At 38.9% G+C, this 18754-nt stretch overlaps 2 protein-coding genes across 6 annotated transcripts in view; both read left to right on the top strand.

Annotated features, from left to right (window-relative positions):
* Positions 1 to 18754, top strand: part of LOC310826186 (tigger transposable element-derived protein 1-like) — a 1677490-nt gene that overhangs the window by 341521 nt on the left and 1317215 nt on the right. The window lies entirely within an intron of this gene.
* Positions 1 to 18754, top strand: part of CACNA1C (calcium voltage-gated channel subunit alpha1 C) — a gene marked incomplete at its 5' end in the record, with an annotated part of 442620 nt that overhangs the window by 243340 nt on the left and 180526 nt on the right. For all 5 annotated transcript variants that reach the window (XM_083699782.1, XM_083699784.1, XM_083699786.1 and 2 more), the window contains one exon: positions 7056 to 7195. In XM_083699782.1, the coding sequence (XP_083555908.1) occupies positions 7056 to 7195 (140 nt within the window). The remainder of the gene's footprint in view (positions 1 to 7055; positions 7196 to 18754) is intronic.

The following is an 18754-nucleotide window of genomic DNA, read 5'->3' as shown; positions in this document are numbered from 1 at the left end:
GTATTATAATTTGCACAGATTTAGCTTAAATTAGGTTAAAGTAAATTAATTAGCACCTAACTTTCAAAGCCAGTTTTCAAAATACATTATTTCTAAGAGATAAGATAGGGTAATAATGACAGCAGTAAATCTATGTGGAGCTATTAAATGAAAAACTGATCACAATCTTGGCATAAGTGCCTCTTCTGCTATAAGTGGGTCTCTTCAGTCATACTAATGAGTAATGATGACTGCATAGCTACTATAGACCTTTTGTCCCCTATCACTGTGTAGGCAATTCTAGATAGTAGTTCCTCCAGCTCCAGCACAGGATGAACCTCAAATAGGGATTATTTGACAATACATGGCTTAGCAGTATGGTAGCTAGGGTACATTGATGTGCCACCTGTGCTAATTTGTATTTTAGGGATATTGTCTTGGTGAGTTTCCTCACATACTCCTGCCCTTTTTCATGTTGATGCCAGCTGACTGACATCAAGATTTCCAAACAATAATTGATTCCTACTACTTTCCAGTATGCTGTGGAATCTCTAAAAGGGATTAGTTATGTGCAGTATAAACAGCATCACAGCTTTGCAGTGTTAATTAATTTGAAATAATCATGGAATCAGAAACACCCTGAAACCAATTCACTAGCTGTTTTAGGTGACAGATAACCTCACTGAGCATGCATGCTTATTACTAAAGTAGGGCATTTTAATGAGCTTCCAATGGGTTGTATCCAGTGTTGTCCTTCTGTTCATTAAAGGCTTTTTGGTCAAACAACTTATTCCATGAATGGAAGGAGAAAGAGGTGATTGTTTGCAAATTGACCCTTTCTTGTCAGCTCCCACACATGAGTTGCCAATTGCCGTATAGCTCAGTTGGTTAGAGCAGTGTTTCCCAACCTTGGGCCTCCAGCTGTTTTTGAACTACAATTCCCATCATCCCTGACCACTGGTCTTGCTAGCTAGGGATGATGGGAGTTGTAGTCCAAAAACAGCTGGAGGACCAAGGTTGGGAAACACTGGGTTAGAGCATGGTGCTGATAGCACCAAGGTTGCAGGTTTGATTCCCCTACAGAATAGCTGCATATTCCTGCATTGCAAGAGGTTGGATTTCCAACTATTATATGCTATAACTCTATTATTCTATCTGACACACGTGGGAACCATGGCACATGGAAGGCTTTTTAGGTGCCCTTGGGCAGGCGACCCAAACACTGAACTTCTAGGTGATCTCTGTGAAATGGCAGCAGCAGCATTTGTGTGTGCATGTGTAAAATAAATATTTTATGATCTCCACAATCAGGATGAGCAGAACATAACTGATTGTCCATGGTAAGCATAAGGGTTGTTGGAGTATATGTGTCTTTCTCATTTTGTGTTATGTCATGCTCTCCATGGCAGCCATTTTATGTTATGCCACACACATCCATAACAGCTCTTTTGTGGCTGGTGTCCCTAGTACTCTCTTAAAATTGAAAATGTGCTCACCAGTCCAAAAAGGTTGGCAACCCCTGACCTACACTGTCCTAGAGAATTCCCTGACATTATGGTCACCAAACAGGATACTATTTGGTGCACACCCAATAAGGGTCATAATAACTCAATAACAGGAACACCTTTGCATAGTTTCCTTAGGGCCTGGCCTGATTGAAGGCCCAATACAATTATCACACTGCTTCTGATCTCAGCCTTTCTGGACCTTAGCTATTGACCAGTATTACCAGCTGTTGGTGCCACTCACAGCAGTAAAAACATTGTGCCATCAATGAGCCTGCCTAGCAGGGATGCTTTACTTCAAGTTCTGTTTCAGAAAGAAGAGACTTGTTTGCTTACGTTAGCAATATGAAACTGTACCGAGAAAAAGGAAGAGTAAGAAATGCAAGAAATGGATCCAGACCCAATTATACCCTTCTGAAGGAAGACACACATTTGTAGTTTTGTAACAATTATCCTTGCACTGGGACAAATGCTGCTTTTTTAGTAGCTGCTTTTTAAAAAAATGGATTTAACCTAGATAATTTATGGCCTTTTTACAATTGAACCATTAAATACTGCTTTGAAGAAAAAGTCCCTTTGCACAGGTTTCTGTCATTAAGCTGTATATAAGTGTTACTAGCTGAGCGAAGGGATCAGACGTCGGTCTAATGAGACAGAAAATCTTGAACTGGTTATCATAGTCAAAACACTGCTTTACTTTTAAAGTTTGTTTTTCTTTTCTTCTCAAAAATGGATAACATTAAACTGTAGATTTAAGATCTTAAGAGGACACAATTTAGTTGTAAGAAAACAGACTGATACTGTTTGGTGCAAGCATGGACTTAATATTACAGTATAGACAAAACTGTTTTTGGAAAGATGATTAGCCATACATTTAACAACAGAGAAATACAGCAGAGACAGTTATTCACCCACTAACTCAGGGGTATTAGTAAGATAATTATTAATTATAGCCGATCCTCTAGAGATCCTTGTGTGTAGAGTCTGTAGGGCTTGTAGATAAAGGGCCCCAATAAAGGTAAAGGTAAAGGTACCCCTGCCCGTATGGGCCAGTCGGGTCTGACTCTAGGGTTGTGCGCCCATCTCACTTAAGAGGCCGGGGGCCAGCGCTGTCTGCAGACACTTCCGGGTCACGTGGCCAGCGTGACAAGCTGCATCTGGCGAGCCAGCGCAGCACACAGAAATGCTGTTTACCTTCCCGCTAGAAAGCGGTCCTTATTTATCTACTTGCACCCGGGGGTGCTTTCGAACTGCTAGGTTGGCAGGCGCTGGGACCAAGCAACGGGAGCGCACACCGCCGCAGGGATTCGAACCGCCGACCTGACGATCGGCAAGTCCTAGGCGCTGAGGTTTTACCCACAGCGCCACCCACATCACCCAGGCCCCAATAGTAGAGTTTAAATCTTTGTAATATAGCAAAAAGTCATTTCAAGCTGGTTCTATTTTGCGGGTGGGATTCATTCATATGCTGGTAAAATTGGGTTGTTGTAAGTTTTGTTTTTGTTTTTTTACATTGTTTTTATACTTCTTTATTGTGATCTACCCAAATAACTGTATGTTATTGGGCAGGTGGCGCTGTGGTCTAAACCACTGAGCCTCTTGGGCTTGCTGATTAGAAGGTTGGCGGTTTAAATCCACATGATGGGGTAAGCTCCTGTTGCTCTGTCCCAACTGCTGCCAACCTAGCAGTTCAAAAGCATACCAGTGCTTTAGGTACCGCTGCGGTGGGAAAGTAAACAGTATTTCCGTGTGCTCTGGCTTCCGTCACGGTGTTCCATTGCACCAGAAGCCGTTTATTCATGATGGCCACATGATCCAGAAAACTGTCTGCGGACAAATGCCAGCTCCCTCATCCTGAAAAGCGAAATGAGCACTGCAACCCCATAGTCAGCTTTGACTGGACTTAATCGTTCAGGGGTCCTTTACCTTAACTTTATGGGATGGCATATACATGTTGATACATATATAAATAAGGGGTGTGTGTGTGTGTGTGTGTGTGTGTGTGTGTGTGTGTGGCATCTGTAGTTATCTGTGTAATCTAATTATATCTGATAAATGCAACCTGACTCTTTTACCCTCAGCCCTTTCCATTGGCCTGCCTAGCCTCAACCACCTTTCCTCTCTCAGACTCCATCACTTTGCATAGTATGGGATGTTGACAGAGAATTATACTCTCCTATTGTTCTATTATTTGTTTAGTAATCACCTTGGTTTCGCCTCATTGATTCATCTTCACTTTTATTCCCTTTTTCCTAATGTGAAGATTATAACTGAGAGCAGAGACTTATTTAAGATTTTTGTACAGCACCTAGGAATTTCAGGCATAAAAGAATGTATTTTGGGCAGCAGCTCCCCAGTTTTAGAAAGACCTCATCAGCGAGGCTATCACATGTCCATTGATTTATTTTCAGCTTCGGGCAATGACCTTGTTTATTTTCCCAGGCCTTTAAAAATAATTCTATTAACATTTCACTGTGGTTTTAGGATGTTGTTTTAGCTCGGTGAAGAGAATTTTGTGACTCTGTATTACATTTTATGCTTGTGGCTGAAATTGTGTTTCCCTCTGGTCTGTTATTGTTTTGTTTTACAGAATCTGGGGGCTGCTATTTGATTGGTTTTATTGGATTGGGGTTTTAGGGCTTTGACAACAGTGTCACTCAGCTGATGGTATGGCTTCCATCATTGAAACGAGGAGGGAAGACTTTGTCCACAATTTCCACTACCTCTGTAGTTCTAAATCTTCTCTGGGGGTCCCCCAACCCCCTGAAGCAGATTTGAGGTGAGTGAGAGTGGGACGGGGAGAGAGAGAAGAATCACTGAAAATTGTTGCTCTCCTGTTCCACTTTACCATCAGCTGAGTGGCTCTATAGAATACAACCTTTAATTTTTTGTAATTGTTCATTGTCTAGGTTATGGGTAGGCATAAGAGGAACTCAGTTTCACTCTCTTTGTTTCTAATTTTTCCAGTCTTAAGTTCCCTGCATTTCCACATATATTTAGCATTTTTAAAAAAGTCTTCATGAAAATATTTCTGCATTTAGATACGAATTTCAGACAAATATACACATTTTTAAAAAGCAGTTTCCTGTTATATAATGCATTTGTTTAGTCTATTTTTACTACTAAATGCATTTTTATGCACACTTTACCTCAGTGTATGCCTCAGTATATGTTATACATATTGGCTGAAGAATTGCACTGTAAAATTTGGAGATTGTAAATTTCAAAGGATGGCTGTGTTTCAGTTCACATGTTGTTTTGGAAAGTGCAAATTAGTTAGCTTTGCTTTTAAATGCAAACTGAATTGAATTTCTCCTCTATCACAAGTTATGGGATGACTGATCATTGCGGGGGGAGGGAAATAAAGGAAAAGCCACTGGAAAAATACCTAGGAGATATTGTGAGTGACATCCCATATTTAGCTCATTTGTTTTCCATGTGTGGAGGAGAATGAGTTCCTTTCAAAATACAACAATGGAAGATGGATCATCTTAAGGAAAATGGAAAGCAGCATGTCTTCACAACGAGAGACGATTGAGATGTATGACTGAAAATGAGGCTTCTACTCTTTTTTCATGATATGCCTAGTGAGGGAACAGTCACCATGATTTTTACTGCAGGAAATTTTGAAAGAATGCTGTGCAAAGTGTAAGATGGGTACACTTGCATGGCTGGGAACAAGCTTTCCCAGGCTGGGAACAAGTATTTCCATGTGATGCAGAGACTGCACAGAGCAGATGAGAAGGGATGTCTCCAACCATAATTGGACTATAGCAAAGATCTTCCATTTGACAGTCCACATTACATGTTAACATGAGCATAATAGCTAATACCACCCTGGGCTTGGCAAGCTTCCTTCTATGAATTTGCGGGCAAGATTCTGGTTTTGGAGAGATTTTAGTAAAGCTGTAAAACACTATCAGAGAAACCTTTTGCAGTGAACTCTCCTTCACAGGCTCCCAGAGGACTGGGATGACTGCAGACACGTCACTCATCATCTGGTGAGAGGATTATGTTTAGCAGAGGAGCAGAAATATTTGAATAGGAAACAGAACACGTTCCTAATGCTTGTTCACTGGACTGTAAGAAATATGCAGAGCCAAATTTGGCATCTGCTGTCTTTTTGAGCACCATCTAATTACAAAACAAAAAACCCAAAATTTTTGTGCAAGATTATTCTAATAATTCATGAAGGAGATTTATAACTTTAAAGGTGCTTTAAAAGCTTTATGCCTTTTGTCCTTACAACAACCCTGTGGTGTATGCCATTATTATTTCCCTTTTAGATATTAGATAATTCTAAATACATTTACTTGGCAGCAAATCCACTGAGTTAAGTGGGACATGTTTGCTGATAAGTATGTTTGGGATTATTCTAAGGGTGAGCAAATTACTATAAAACTCTTTAGTAAACTGAGCAAGTAACTGAACCAATTCCTTAAAAGTATTTTATACATTTTACTCCCTGGTTTTGAGAGCCTGTAGTGTCTAAGCATATGTGCCCATCTACTGTCTGTGTGTATTCAAGTCTTCCTTCTCATACACTATTACAGCCCAATGTATTTACATTAATTAATATGCTAGTAACACCAGAGAGTTACCAGTGTGGTGTAGTGGTTAAGAGCAGTAGACTCGTAATCTGGTGAACCGGGTTTGTGTCTCCGCTCCTCCTCATGCAGCTGCTGGGTGACCTTTGGCTAGTCACACTTCTTTGAAGTCTATCAGCCCCACTCACCTCACAGAGTGTTTGTTGTGGGGGAGGAAGGGAAAGGAGAATGTTAGCTGCTTTGAGACTCCTTCGGGTAGTGATAAAGCGGGATATCAAATCCAAACTCTTCTTCTTCTGAAGGTGGCTGTGAAGCCCTGCAATCCTTAAGCCACTTCGGAGCCCAAAGAGCAGTTGTGGGTTGCTATTAACTAATTTATTATCTGATTTATGCCTAATTATATTTAAGTACATAGTTACATTTACTCAAATGTAATGCATGCAATTTTTGGCCAAATAACTTCAGGAAAATTAGTGTGTGCATTAAATTTGATAGTTCATTGCATTTGAGTAAATACGGTATTTAATGTTTAACTTTGAACACTATTCCATTAATTGCTCCGGATTGAGAGACTTTTTGCTGATGCGCATTATATTCACCAGCAAATACTTTTTTGGTTTCAAGGTTTTGAAAATTGAGGTGCACGTTAGACTTGATGGCACATTACATTTGAGTAAATATGGTATTTTTTGGTCCCTTTTAGGGCAAAGCACTCACAAGGCCCCTTACATAAAAATCAATAGTAACACAAAAATATAGCATACATAATACTTCAATTAAGTATTCAGCTATTCCAGATTATCTGTCTGTAAACTGAAATGTGAAAAGGGTGAAAAGTAAAGAGCAAATGGTTGCATTTATGTGCATTTTATAGGCAGATTCATTCTCCCCCCCCCATTTTTCTCTTGTGTTCTTTGCAATATATGCAATATATTAAAAAGCTGCAGTAATTTTTCTTCCTTTTATTTTTATCCATGCTGTCTACTAATCATTTGTTTCCTCTTTCCATTTTCTTCCACCCAAGGCTTTTTAGTGCAATTTTAGAACAAGCAACCAAAGCAGATGGGGTAAATTCGATAGGAGGCAAAGGCGCCGGATTTGACGTCAAAGCACTTCGGGCTTTCCGAGTATTGCGTCCCTTACGGCTGGTATCTGGAGTTCCTAGTAAGTAACTAAATCCAACTTCTCTCTCTCTCTCATTGTTGTTGGGTTTTTCCAATAGATGATGTAAATATTGTGAGATGCTGCTGTTGCTGAAAGAGATGTGTACTAAGATGTCCAAGCACTTGACATGATAATGGATTTCAGGGTGGAAGATAAAAGAAGGGGCAAAGAATATACTGCCCATGCTTCTGGTTACCCTTAACACTTATAAAGAATAGAATCCAGTGTGAGACAACAGAGAGGGAAAGATACAGGCAGGTTTTATGAGAGAGGAGTTGTTGCACAGGCCATATGTGATTGAGCTATCGCTAAATAATATGAGGTAATAGATCAGTTTAAAACAACAAGAAATGAATACATAATCAATGTATTGAAACTAGTATGAATTAAGTCAATATAAGAACTGGATTGCTGACTCTGAAATAGATGTCTGTTAATAATCTCACATATGGCTGGCTTGATGAAGAAGCTCTCACAGTGACTTAAATGCCTGTACTCTTGAATGGCAATTGTATTCCCCTGCGTTTCCCAGAAGGCTAGGATTCTGATCACATCTGGACAATCTTTTGTAATGAAGTAATATGATAGAGATATCATTTCCTGTGGTGTGCACACTTTGTTTGTTTTTTTGTCCTAGTTCCATGCCATGCCAAACAATGGATGGGGGGAGAAACACTGCAATAACTCCATAAAGCTGTGACCAGAGCTGTGTACTCATTGTGAGAAATAATGCCTCCATCTGGGATGGTGTCAGTATCCAGAAGGGTGCACCAATGCTCCTATGCATCGGTTCCCCTGGATGCAGGTTTATCTGATGACAGCAGCTGGGTCTGGGAATCCACCTGCATCTTTAAATTTTACACAATCCTCTGACATGATGCTAAATGTACGTGTTCTCCCCCCCCCCCCCCCGGATTCCTGGGACTGGCATGAGGAATTACTATGTGGTGTAGCCAGTTCATGTCGTTGTTATGTGCAAACAGCATGTCTAATGTGCTTTGTAGGTAAGAGGATCCACATATATGAGAGTATGAATTCATTTTTTGAAGGTGACACTATGATGGACTTCCTGTCATAACTTTGATATTTGAGGAATGCCAAGAAAAACAATTATTCAGCCTTCCGCAGATGTATCTTTTTAATCAGCTAGCATTATTACATCTCATGTGCACATGGGTGATTATTAAAACTGCATGTTTTTATAGAATTTTAAGATTAGCAACTAAATAAGTTAGAATGTGGGTCTCATTGAAATGCTTCTGCAGGGGGAGAATTATTGAGGCAGCTAGAGCTTTGCATGCTGCAGCAGGCAAAAAATTAGGGAATGAGGCATCAAAAAAAATGAGGCATCAATGGGGGAAGAGCAAGTCTATCATTTGATAAAGGAACTTATTTGTACCTTAATGAACTTCTAGGGTACAGGAACATTTGTTCTTCCTGGATCGGGTAAGTTACAGCTTAACAGAAGGGCTATATTGAGATAATTAATAAGCTAACTTATACACAGCTCCATATTTTGATGAAACTCCTGAGCAATTTTACAACATATTTCAACATGTGGGATTCCAGTGTGCTTTTCTACCATCCATATGAGGTCAAGAATTGTTCCAGAAGTAAACCTCCCTTTACAGTGTAACTTGATGGGCATCACGCTAGCCCATAACATTTTGCTACCTAAAGTGGAATCCTCCTACTCCCCATAGGATTTTTTCAATGAAGCGCATATGCTCATATATAATTAACATGGTACACAATCATCTGCAGTGATCTTGTTCATCTCTCATTAATTTCAATGGGGCTTGTGCAATAAAGTCTCCCCATGCATTGTGTGCCACCATGGCTCTAAATTCCACCACTGTCTACTGCCTGATGCAGTTGATTCACCTGGCTCTTATGACACAGCTGCTTTCAGACAGAGGGATCAGAACTTAAATGTGGATGATGCTACCTTGGCTTTGTACTTTGTTAGTACATGGAATGTACATGGAATGTTAGTATATGGAATGAGCTGAATGGGCACAAGAGACAGGGCCTTTTGATTATAACAGCTAAACTATGGGGCATCATCCCAAGTGTGGCCTACTTAAACATATAGTGCGTGTATTTTCTCACATAGCAAAGATATTACTGTTTCAGTATGCATTTTGCTGTGTGCAAACTGCAGTAGTTCTCATTTTATCATGAAACACCTTGAGGGCTCCAGAATGGAAAAAGTGGATAGAAATGATTAAAATAAAATAATGTATTTGTAGACCACCCTTCATCAAGAGTTCTCGGGGCGGGGGGAACCATGTGACAATTGGATATAAAATAAAACAATCTGCAGTAACACCATAAAAATAAAAATGCAATATCATAATATAAGTTTATATAAATGAATAAACTGAAGTAGGCAATTACTTAGGGGAGGTAAAGGTAAACATGACAAAGTCTAAGAGACAGTTTGCATTGCAGCATAGATACTGCAGTCGATCTTAAATTAGGTAGCTTATATACAATATTATTATCATTTACTGACTATAAAGTATTATTATCTGTACCTTAATTGGTAGATTTATTTATCAATTTAAAATTTAGTTGATTTGCTTGGTAAGGGACAAGTTTAATTGAGAGCTCTGAGTGGATTTTTCTTTGGTGCTGGTGTGTTACTCTTAAGAGGAAATGAAAAAGAGGACATTAAAAAAGCATTTGCTTTTAAGAATGAAAGACAGAATTATAGAATTGTAGAGTTGAAAGGGACCCAGGGGTCATCTAGTCCAAACCCCTGCAATGCAGGATTCTCAGCTAAAGCATCCATGACAGATGGCCATCCAATCTTTGCTTTAAAACCTCCAAGGAAGGAGAATCCACAACCTCCAGAGGGAAACCATTCCAATGTTGAACAGCTCTTACTATCAGAAAGTTTTTCCATATGTTTACTTGGAATCTCCTTTCTTGTAACTTGAAGCCATCAGTTCAAATTCTACCCTCCGGAGTAGGAAAAAAACAAACTTGTTCCCTCTTCCATGTGGCAGCCCTTGAGATATTTGAAGATGGCTATCATATCTCCTCTCAGTCTCCTCTTTTCCCGACTAAACAGCTCCTTCAACCTCATAAGGCTTGGTTGCCATGCCCTTGATCATCTTGGTTAACCACCTCTGCACATATTTTAGCTTATCAATATCCTTCTTACAGTGTGACAATCGAAACTGGACACAGTATTCAAAGTGTGGTCTGACCAAGGCAGAATAGAGCAGACTATAACTTCTCTTGATCTGGACACTATACTTCTGTTGATGCAAGCATTAGCATTTTCAGCTGCTGCATTACACTGTTGACTTAAGTTAAGTTTGTGGTCCACCCAGACCCCTAGATCTCCATCTTATAGTTTCACATCTTGTTCTTCCTGCCTAAGTGCAGAAGCTTACATTTGTCTCTGCTGAAATTCATTTTGTTAACTTGGGCCCAGTTCTCCAATCTGTTAAGGTCATTTTGAATTCTGATTCTGTCTTCTGCAGTATTAGCTACCCCTCCCAGTTTGGTGTCATCTGCAAATTTGATGAACACCACCTCAATTCCTTCATCCAAGACTTAGAACTATTCTGAGGAGACTGGTTATCCTGGTGACCCTGAGCCACTCTTTGATCTCCTTCACAGCTGAACCATGTTTTGAACTTTAAAACTGTGGATTGGCTGAGCAAAGTTCCAGGTTTGTGTCCTTCCCACTCCCCTTCCTCCTCTCATGGTTTAAAGCTGATGTGTTATGGAACTTAGCAAAGTTCAGTTTGAATGGGGATCCCTAGCTTGAATCTAACACTAAACTGGGATTATTTAAAAGTGAAACTAGTCAAGGGGGAAGAACATGCAAGCTTGATGATTTGCTCAACTTATTCAGGCTTATATGCATAGCACTAAACCATGGTTGCATGCAGACATGGCAACTGTCTTTTAGCCCAACGTACCTCATGCAGTTGTTCTGAGTATAGGGAGAGTAGAATCATGTATTGTTCACCAGCCTGATATCTTTGGAGAAAGATCAGAAGAGAGGTGCATAAATAATAACATAAATAAATATTTATAAACTGCTTTTCAGCCCTAACAAGGCCCCCAAGGCAGTATACAAAAAGAAGACATTAAAAACTAAAAACTGTGTGAGATGTAAATGTCTTTGCAGCTCACCTGAAAGTGAATAGAGATAATTCCAGTCTAACCTTCCTTGATACAGGGAAAGATGCTCCTGTAGTTTCCTCTTCTTCCACAGCAAATTTTGAAATCTCTCTCCACCCACACAACAGTTGATTAAAGTGTGCAGAATAAACTCACAATAAACATAAACAACTTATATAAGTGCATCACAGGAAGCCTACATCAATGTGTAATGAGTGTAGAATGAAGGTGGCTTTTCAGCTATTGCAAAAAAATAGCCCAGGAAAGCTACAAAATCACATTCCTTGCTGAAATTTGTTGTAATTGGGGATATCGCTTTTCTCTCTCTTTTTAAAATATTTTTTATTGAAAGTTCTCAACATAAAATACAATAAAAGCCATTAATAGCAACTGCAGAGATTTATAGCATGATTCTGGGCTTGTTTATTCAAAAGAAACAAGTTCATTGTGGCTTACTTTCTAATATTTCCGTTTATGATTACAGCCTTAACCATGTACTTAAAAGCTGCAATCCTATACAAATTACGTACCTGGAAGTAAAGCCCAGTGAACATAAAGGGACTTGCTTCAGAGAGAAAAATTCAATAGAATTACACTGTACTTCTTCTGAGGTTTTTCACTTACTGTTGCTCCAAAATGCTTTGCAGTGTTCTTGATAAGAAGATACCTTATGAGAAGAGCTAGGAATTAGGTAACTGGGAGAAAAATGTTTTGAGCTAGGTTATTTTTTCATTTGTTGCAAGTTGTCAGTGTGGGTGGTATAGACATGCTAGGTGGCAAATTGGATTTTACTGGATTTTGTTTCTTGATCATATATTCATCCATGAATTCACGTGCTGTGGTTTTGTTGTGAGGTTTCCTTACCTATAAAATATATTTTGCAATTTAGCCAGCACTAATTATATAATTCTATGTGAAGGGGGCCAAAACATGGCAGCAGCTAATGCAGTTCTTTTGGTACTGGGCCCATAGTTTATAATCCGAAGAGTCCCTTATAAAGATCTATTTCTGTATTTTGTTAAAACATGTCAATAAATCGTGCAATCTTTTCTCAGAAAATAATATACTGATCCCAGGATGCACCTTTACACTTGCAAGATCATTTCACGTAGAATTAGGCTTTTAAGCATAGGTGCTAAGCAATAGAGCCTACGCTTGGACCTTAGTAAGGTACTAGAGGCTGCAGAGTCTAAGGCCTATAGTAGCTTACTAGGCTAGATCTTAGCCTTTGGCTATATGGCTATTAGTTGAAAGCACCAAAAATTAAGAGAGAGAGTGGGAGAGCAGGAGGCGCCATTAGCAAAAGCGCGCCTCATGTTATGAGTGGTTTCGGATTGAGAACAGACCTCCGGAATGAATTAAGTTCATAACTGGAGATACCACTATAATAGAAGTTAACGACTCCACTCTCCTTGCAGGTGCATTAAAGGAGAGAGGAGGGCATAAATATAACACCAAATATTGCATAGATTCATTTCTGTAACAAACCATAGTTAATGTTATGTCTGTAATACAGCTTTTCCAGAAAATTTTCAGAAAGCACTAGCTTTTTTATTATAGGTCTAATAATTGTTTGAGCTTCTTTCTCTGCCTCAATAGGTTTTTGGAGAGAACATTTGAAAATTTTCCTTGTCTTTATGATAAGGAAGTGAGTTGAGTATTAAGTAATGATAACTTGGTGGTTATCAAAAAGACAACATTTTCTAAAGGCACAAAAGAAACAAATCTTTATCTGTAGCTAATTTAGTTAAACTGTTATTTGATTATCTGAGTTACAATAGAAATGGTCTTGATTGTAACTTGATGTAAGGTTAAGTGGAAATGAGCTGAATTGAATTGTTGTATGGAGTTACTTTTGATTCTCTGTGCCTTGCCATTTTGAAACATTGCATTCAATATGTGTGATAACTTTATTCTCCTATTCTTTTCATATGGTTTTAAATTGAACAGTTAGTGTAAAATCAGCACACACAGAGGGGGGTCTTAAAATAATTCTCCTAGATATCACATCTTTGGTTTTGTAGTATAGGTAAAAGTATAAAGTATGAAAACCCAGAAAATGATCTGAAAGGTAACTGATGCAAAAGGGAAAACAGATAGGAAAGTGAGTAATATATGTTCCTGAAACACTAAATCAATATCTAATCTAAACTATGAGGTCAATATTAAAAATAGAACAAATATCAGGGCCTTGTGCTATACGTATGTAGAATATTCTTGCTGACCTATATTTTTTACTAAAGGCATCAGTACAGGATAATATTCCTTGATCTTGTACCCTCAAATAGGTAATTATATCTCAAATGTCTTAAGACTGTGCACTGAAAAAAGCAATGGAACTAATGTTTTTAAAACAGTAGCCAGGATTTACAGAAATAAAGATCTCCCTTATCTGATAAGAGTTTACACATGCAGTAATCATATATTTATTGATAGTATACTATATGAGATGCTTCCATACCATCAAAGCAGATGCACATGCAAGTGGGGGTGGTCACTGTTAATAACATTCTGTAGGATGCTTTTCATTGGTGTGATATTACTATACTTATTACCAGAAATGCAGAGAATGACTTCCTTTCTTGAGCTTCTGTATCTGTAGGGAATTCACCATGAATATGAGGAAGCATACATGTAAGTGCTTTCCAGTTCTCTAAATCAACCTTCCCCAAACTGGAATTCTCCAGGTGCTGTTAGACAGCAACTCTCATCTTCACTGACCATTGGCCTTGTTGGCTAAGACTGATGGGATTTGTAGACCAAGAACATCTGGGAAGAAGTGGGTGGGAAAGGCTGCTCTAGAACATCTCTGAAAAAACAGAGGTCAATTAAAAATTCACTGTGTTACAGGGGAAGTGAAGAATTCTTTTGTGAATTTTTTTCAGAAACCAAGTGTCCTGTGAGGAGGAAGAGAAGGAGCCAGCAGCAAGACAAATAATTATTGTATATAGATAGAGAGATAGATAGAGATAGAGAGAGAGATAGAGAGAGAGATAGAGATATATTTTTTCAAAAATTCCAGAGTACAAATGTGTGAATAAAACCATTCAGATATCATATGAATGCATTGTAAAAGAAAACATAAAAATTAATCAACAAGATTAAAGGCAGACAGCTACTTACAAGAAAGTTATTTATTGGAAACCCACTGAGGCCTGTTTTTGAACTGTGAGGAGGAGAGTCATCTGGAGGAAATTATAACTCAAATGCATCCCAGTAGGAAAATGTATTACTGAGCTTAAAGATAAGGCCTATTAAGGCCTCTTGGGTTCTTAGCCTACTGTAGCTATCACCACCACTGGCACACACACACACACACACACACACACACACAGCACTTTCCACAGGTAGAGGGAAGAGAGGCTGGAAAAGAAGACCGGAAGGCAAGTTCTCAAAGTAATAATTTTCCCATTGTTTCTTGGAAGGATCTTGCAAAGGCTGAGGGTTTTTTTTAGAATTCTGTAAGCAAAAGTGGGAAAGAAAACTTACTAGGAGGCCGGTAGATGAGGATGGAGAGAAGGAACTTACCCATCACTAATTACAAGTGCAATTCAAATTATTTGAGCTGACCTTTTAAAATTTCTTATCTCTGTGTGTATGGAAAATACAACTGTCTGTGCTCCCTCAGAAAGTTTATCTCAGATGTTGATATTATGTGGCTTCATGCCTCTTAAAAATACAGTTAAGTCCTACAGTAGTATGACTACATGTGAATTAATTATCTCCTCTGTAGTTCTCCTATCAGAACTCCACCAGCCCTTTGCTCAGAAAGTTCTGATTGTCTTGACTTCTTTACATTTCAGGCCTTTCTACCAGCTGCTGCCAGTGCCCCACCCCTTGGTGGCCTTCTGCTCACCAATTAAACAGGTTAAAGAGGGAAGTCTGTGCTGGGAGAGAGATGCTGGGGTCACTCCGCTGGTGGAGGCTGGCAGTGCTCAGTTCAAAGGGCAGATGGATTGTACCCTAACACATTAAGTAAATAAATACTGTATGGAGGCAGCGGCTGTTTGAAAAAGAAAGCTTGAGCTTTACGCTGTGGTATTATCTTTTGTTTTTGTAAGCAAAATTGCAGTGTCCACTTTTTTGCAGGATCAGTGACAAAAGTGCACAGTTATCTTACAGGGTTGCACCTATACTAAATTGAATTCTGTCATCTTTTTGTGACTGCCTACTGTCTTTAGCATTTATATCCTGGCTGTTCGACATGTACATCCTTTTCAGCATTTACACCCTAATACAAAACATAAAGAACAGAAAGGTGTCATCACAAGGGTAAAAGATGTGTCCCTATACAGTATCAAATAAATGACTGGTGGGTGATACTATTGCATGCACACACAAAAAAACTTTCTGAATTTCTATCATAATATGTCAAGTAGCTACTTCTGAGGCACCTGCGGAGAATGAACCCACAGTGAAGTCCCTGTGGGACCAGGGGAGGGGGACAAACAGTTTTGGCTTTCCTTCTTTGTGTTTAGTCTATGGATAGAAGGGTCACAAAAAATGCTGATGCTTCCACAGAATAAATATTGTATGCATGTTATCAATGTAAATAGGTACTGTAGCCTATGAGCCCTGTGAAGGAAGTTAACACATTTTGCTTACTGAAACATTTATGGAGACCATTTCAGCCAGCAACAGGCAGTCACAGCTATTTTCATTCTTTCTTTTAAGGTGAATTGATATGCTTTTAAAATAAACGTTGAAAATTGTTTAAGATTCTAAATTATTAACAGTAGAAAACAGTCGGCTATACTATTGTAAACGATGCTTCTTGAGGGCTTTGTTTTCTCAGTTTCTATTCACATGTCTATCCTGAATAATCTTGAACTTGGTAATACAACATTCATGTATAAAATATGATGGTTTATGGATTTTCAAGTCTGATTCTTAGTTGTGTTATCTATACCAAGGGTGTTATTACTTGAAATGATCATTTTCATTTTTCTGCTGATTGTTTTGCTCTCTCGACTTGTTCTTTCATGTAGTGTTGAATTCTTAAAAGTTTTAAGATGTAGCAGTTAGAAAAAGTATTATCATTAATTCCAGAAGGTTAGTCAGTTGCAGCAAAAACAGCAGTCTTTTGACACCTTAAAGACTAACATATTTGTTTTGGCATGATGTTTTGTGGAGTAGAGTCTATCAGATGCATGCTGTGTTATCCCCAATTGGTCATCTATGCATGGTTGGAGAGATAGAAACTCTAAACAGTTGGCTCAAGATGCAATGAAATGCAAGAGCAAAATACACGACAATTTAATTAAAGTTTTAAATGTATGCAAAATTAGCACAGTGATCATTCATATTATCAATAATTGGTGAAGAAAGATCAATAGCTTTACCTATTAAGAATAGCTAGCCTCACATTTCAACTATGGTAAAATGGAGACTTGGATTGACACCTTTATTTTGCCTACACTTAACTACACTTATTAGTCAATTTCTTCCCCTCAGTGCACTTTTTCTCTGCCACAGATGTGATAGTTTTTATTCCCTCTTGCAAAAAGGTTTGGCATATTTGCTGCACTGGAGCCCCTTAACAGAGCAATCCAAACCCCCAATCTGACACATTGCAGGGATTCCAGATGAGAAAGAGGTGTCTCTCCCATCAACTCTGCCAACCTGTGCAAGGCTCTACCAGCAGGGGGTCCACTGCAGCAAAGCTTTTAACTGTACCCACCTAAGCTGGAGGCAGGCAGAAGTTAATGCTAGGGTATTTGGGGTATAGGAAGATAGGATCCACTGGATCCTAATCAAATCCAGCAACAGCAAGAAGTGGCAATAAGTCTAATCTGGTCCTCTCTGCTGCACCAGCCAGGTGCCATTGCAGCAAAAAAAAAAATTGATCCCACCCACCATCCTGATGTGGCATCTCAAGCAGTAGTCTCAGCAATGGGACAAGGTTCTAACCTAGTGGGGCTTGTTCCGGGCAGAGTCCAAGTATCCTAAATCATATAGTGCAGGCACCATTTTCAAATCCAAGTTTGTAGGATAAGGTCAAGTATATTTTAGTTTCTATGGAGGTAAGGCCAAACATAGCAGAAGGTAAGTCCAGGTAAGAAAAATCAGACAAACTGAGATCGAAGTCCAAGTGACAAGGGTAGTAGCACCTATAGCTCTACATAGCATCTAGGCTGTCAAGCATGTTTAAAAGTTGCTTCAGCAATCAGTCTAGCCTGCAGCTTCTTTTAAGCAGCTGGCTCCATCCCCAGTGTGTGATGTCTCTACTCTTAAAGGGGACTAACCTGTTTTAGAAGCCATGGATTCTAGAAGTGCAGGGGTAGCCATGGTTCTACTATGGCCTTTGAGATGGAGTCTGAAGAGGGCAGTGCTATCTTATTTAGTTTGCCACATTTTTGTATCAGTTTCCATTTTAAAAAAAAGTCTTTACAAAAAATAACCAGAACTTTAGTGTGCATTTCTCCTAAGATACAAGTTTCTGCAAGCAATTTTTGTATGTTATTTTCTCCAATATATGTGTTCTTATGCACCTTTTTATGTTGGTTAAATAACTACATTGTGAAATTCATAGAAGTACAGATTTTGAAGGATTACTGTATTTTAGTTTGTGCATTGCTTTGAGAAGTGCAAATTAAGAATGTAAGAAGAGTCCTTCAAGATCAGGCCAAGGCCCATTTAGTTCAACATTCTGTTCTCCCAGTGGTCAGTTGCTCTGGTTCATATTAAAGTGTTAACCAAAACTAATTTCTTCCTTGTCCCTTCTCCTCTTCAAATCTGGTTCTTGATCTTTGGGAAGCTATTCCAATTAACCCCCCAGAATCCCATAAATCACTTCATGATGTTTTGTCTGCAATCCCATCTTCAGTTAACAGTGAAAGCTTTTGACTTGTACAACCTCAGGTTTGTAAGCTCTGGGGGCTGCAGTTGTGAGCTGCCCGTGTCTGCCTTGTGCTGGTGTAGTACACTTGAGTACGTTAATGGAGTGGTTAATAATGAACATATGTGTATGTCTGAAATGGCAAAGTGTTTTTCTGGATTCCTTAATATCCTCTCAAATGCTGTGAGAAGATCTGATCATAAATACTAAATCAATTAATCATGAAACTAAGCCCTTGGGATGCTTGATCTCTCTGTTATGGCTGCATCTAAGATTTATGAGTTCTCTAAAACACTTTGAAAATAAAAGACTTTCTTTGTTTATTTCAAGCATCTCATATTGACACAAAATGTCTCCCAAGTGTCCCCTACCTATGAAATATAACTCATATAGGATAGAAGAATCATTTGAAGTGTGAGATCAGGGATTTGTGTGAGATCAAGGATTCCGGGGCATCCCAGCAGGCAGTATGAAGCCTCTAGTTTGGCCAGGTTTAATATTCTAGGACCTTAGTCCTCTTCCCTGGTCCACCTAGTAGTGCTTTCTTCAACTAAAGCTCCAGCTCCAGTAGACTC

The sequence above is a fragment of the Podarcis gaigeae genome, assembly GCF_964106915.1.
Source record: "Podarcis gaigeae genome assembly, chromosome: 10".
Lineage (NCBI taxonomy): Eukaryota > Metazoa > Chordata > Lepidosauria > Squamata > Lacertidae > Podarcis > Podarcis gaigeae.
The sequence above is the reverse complement of the archived record's forward strand: the minus strand, read 5'-3'. Positions and strand labels throughout refer to the sequence as shown.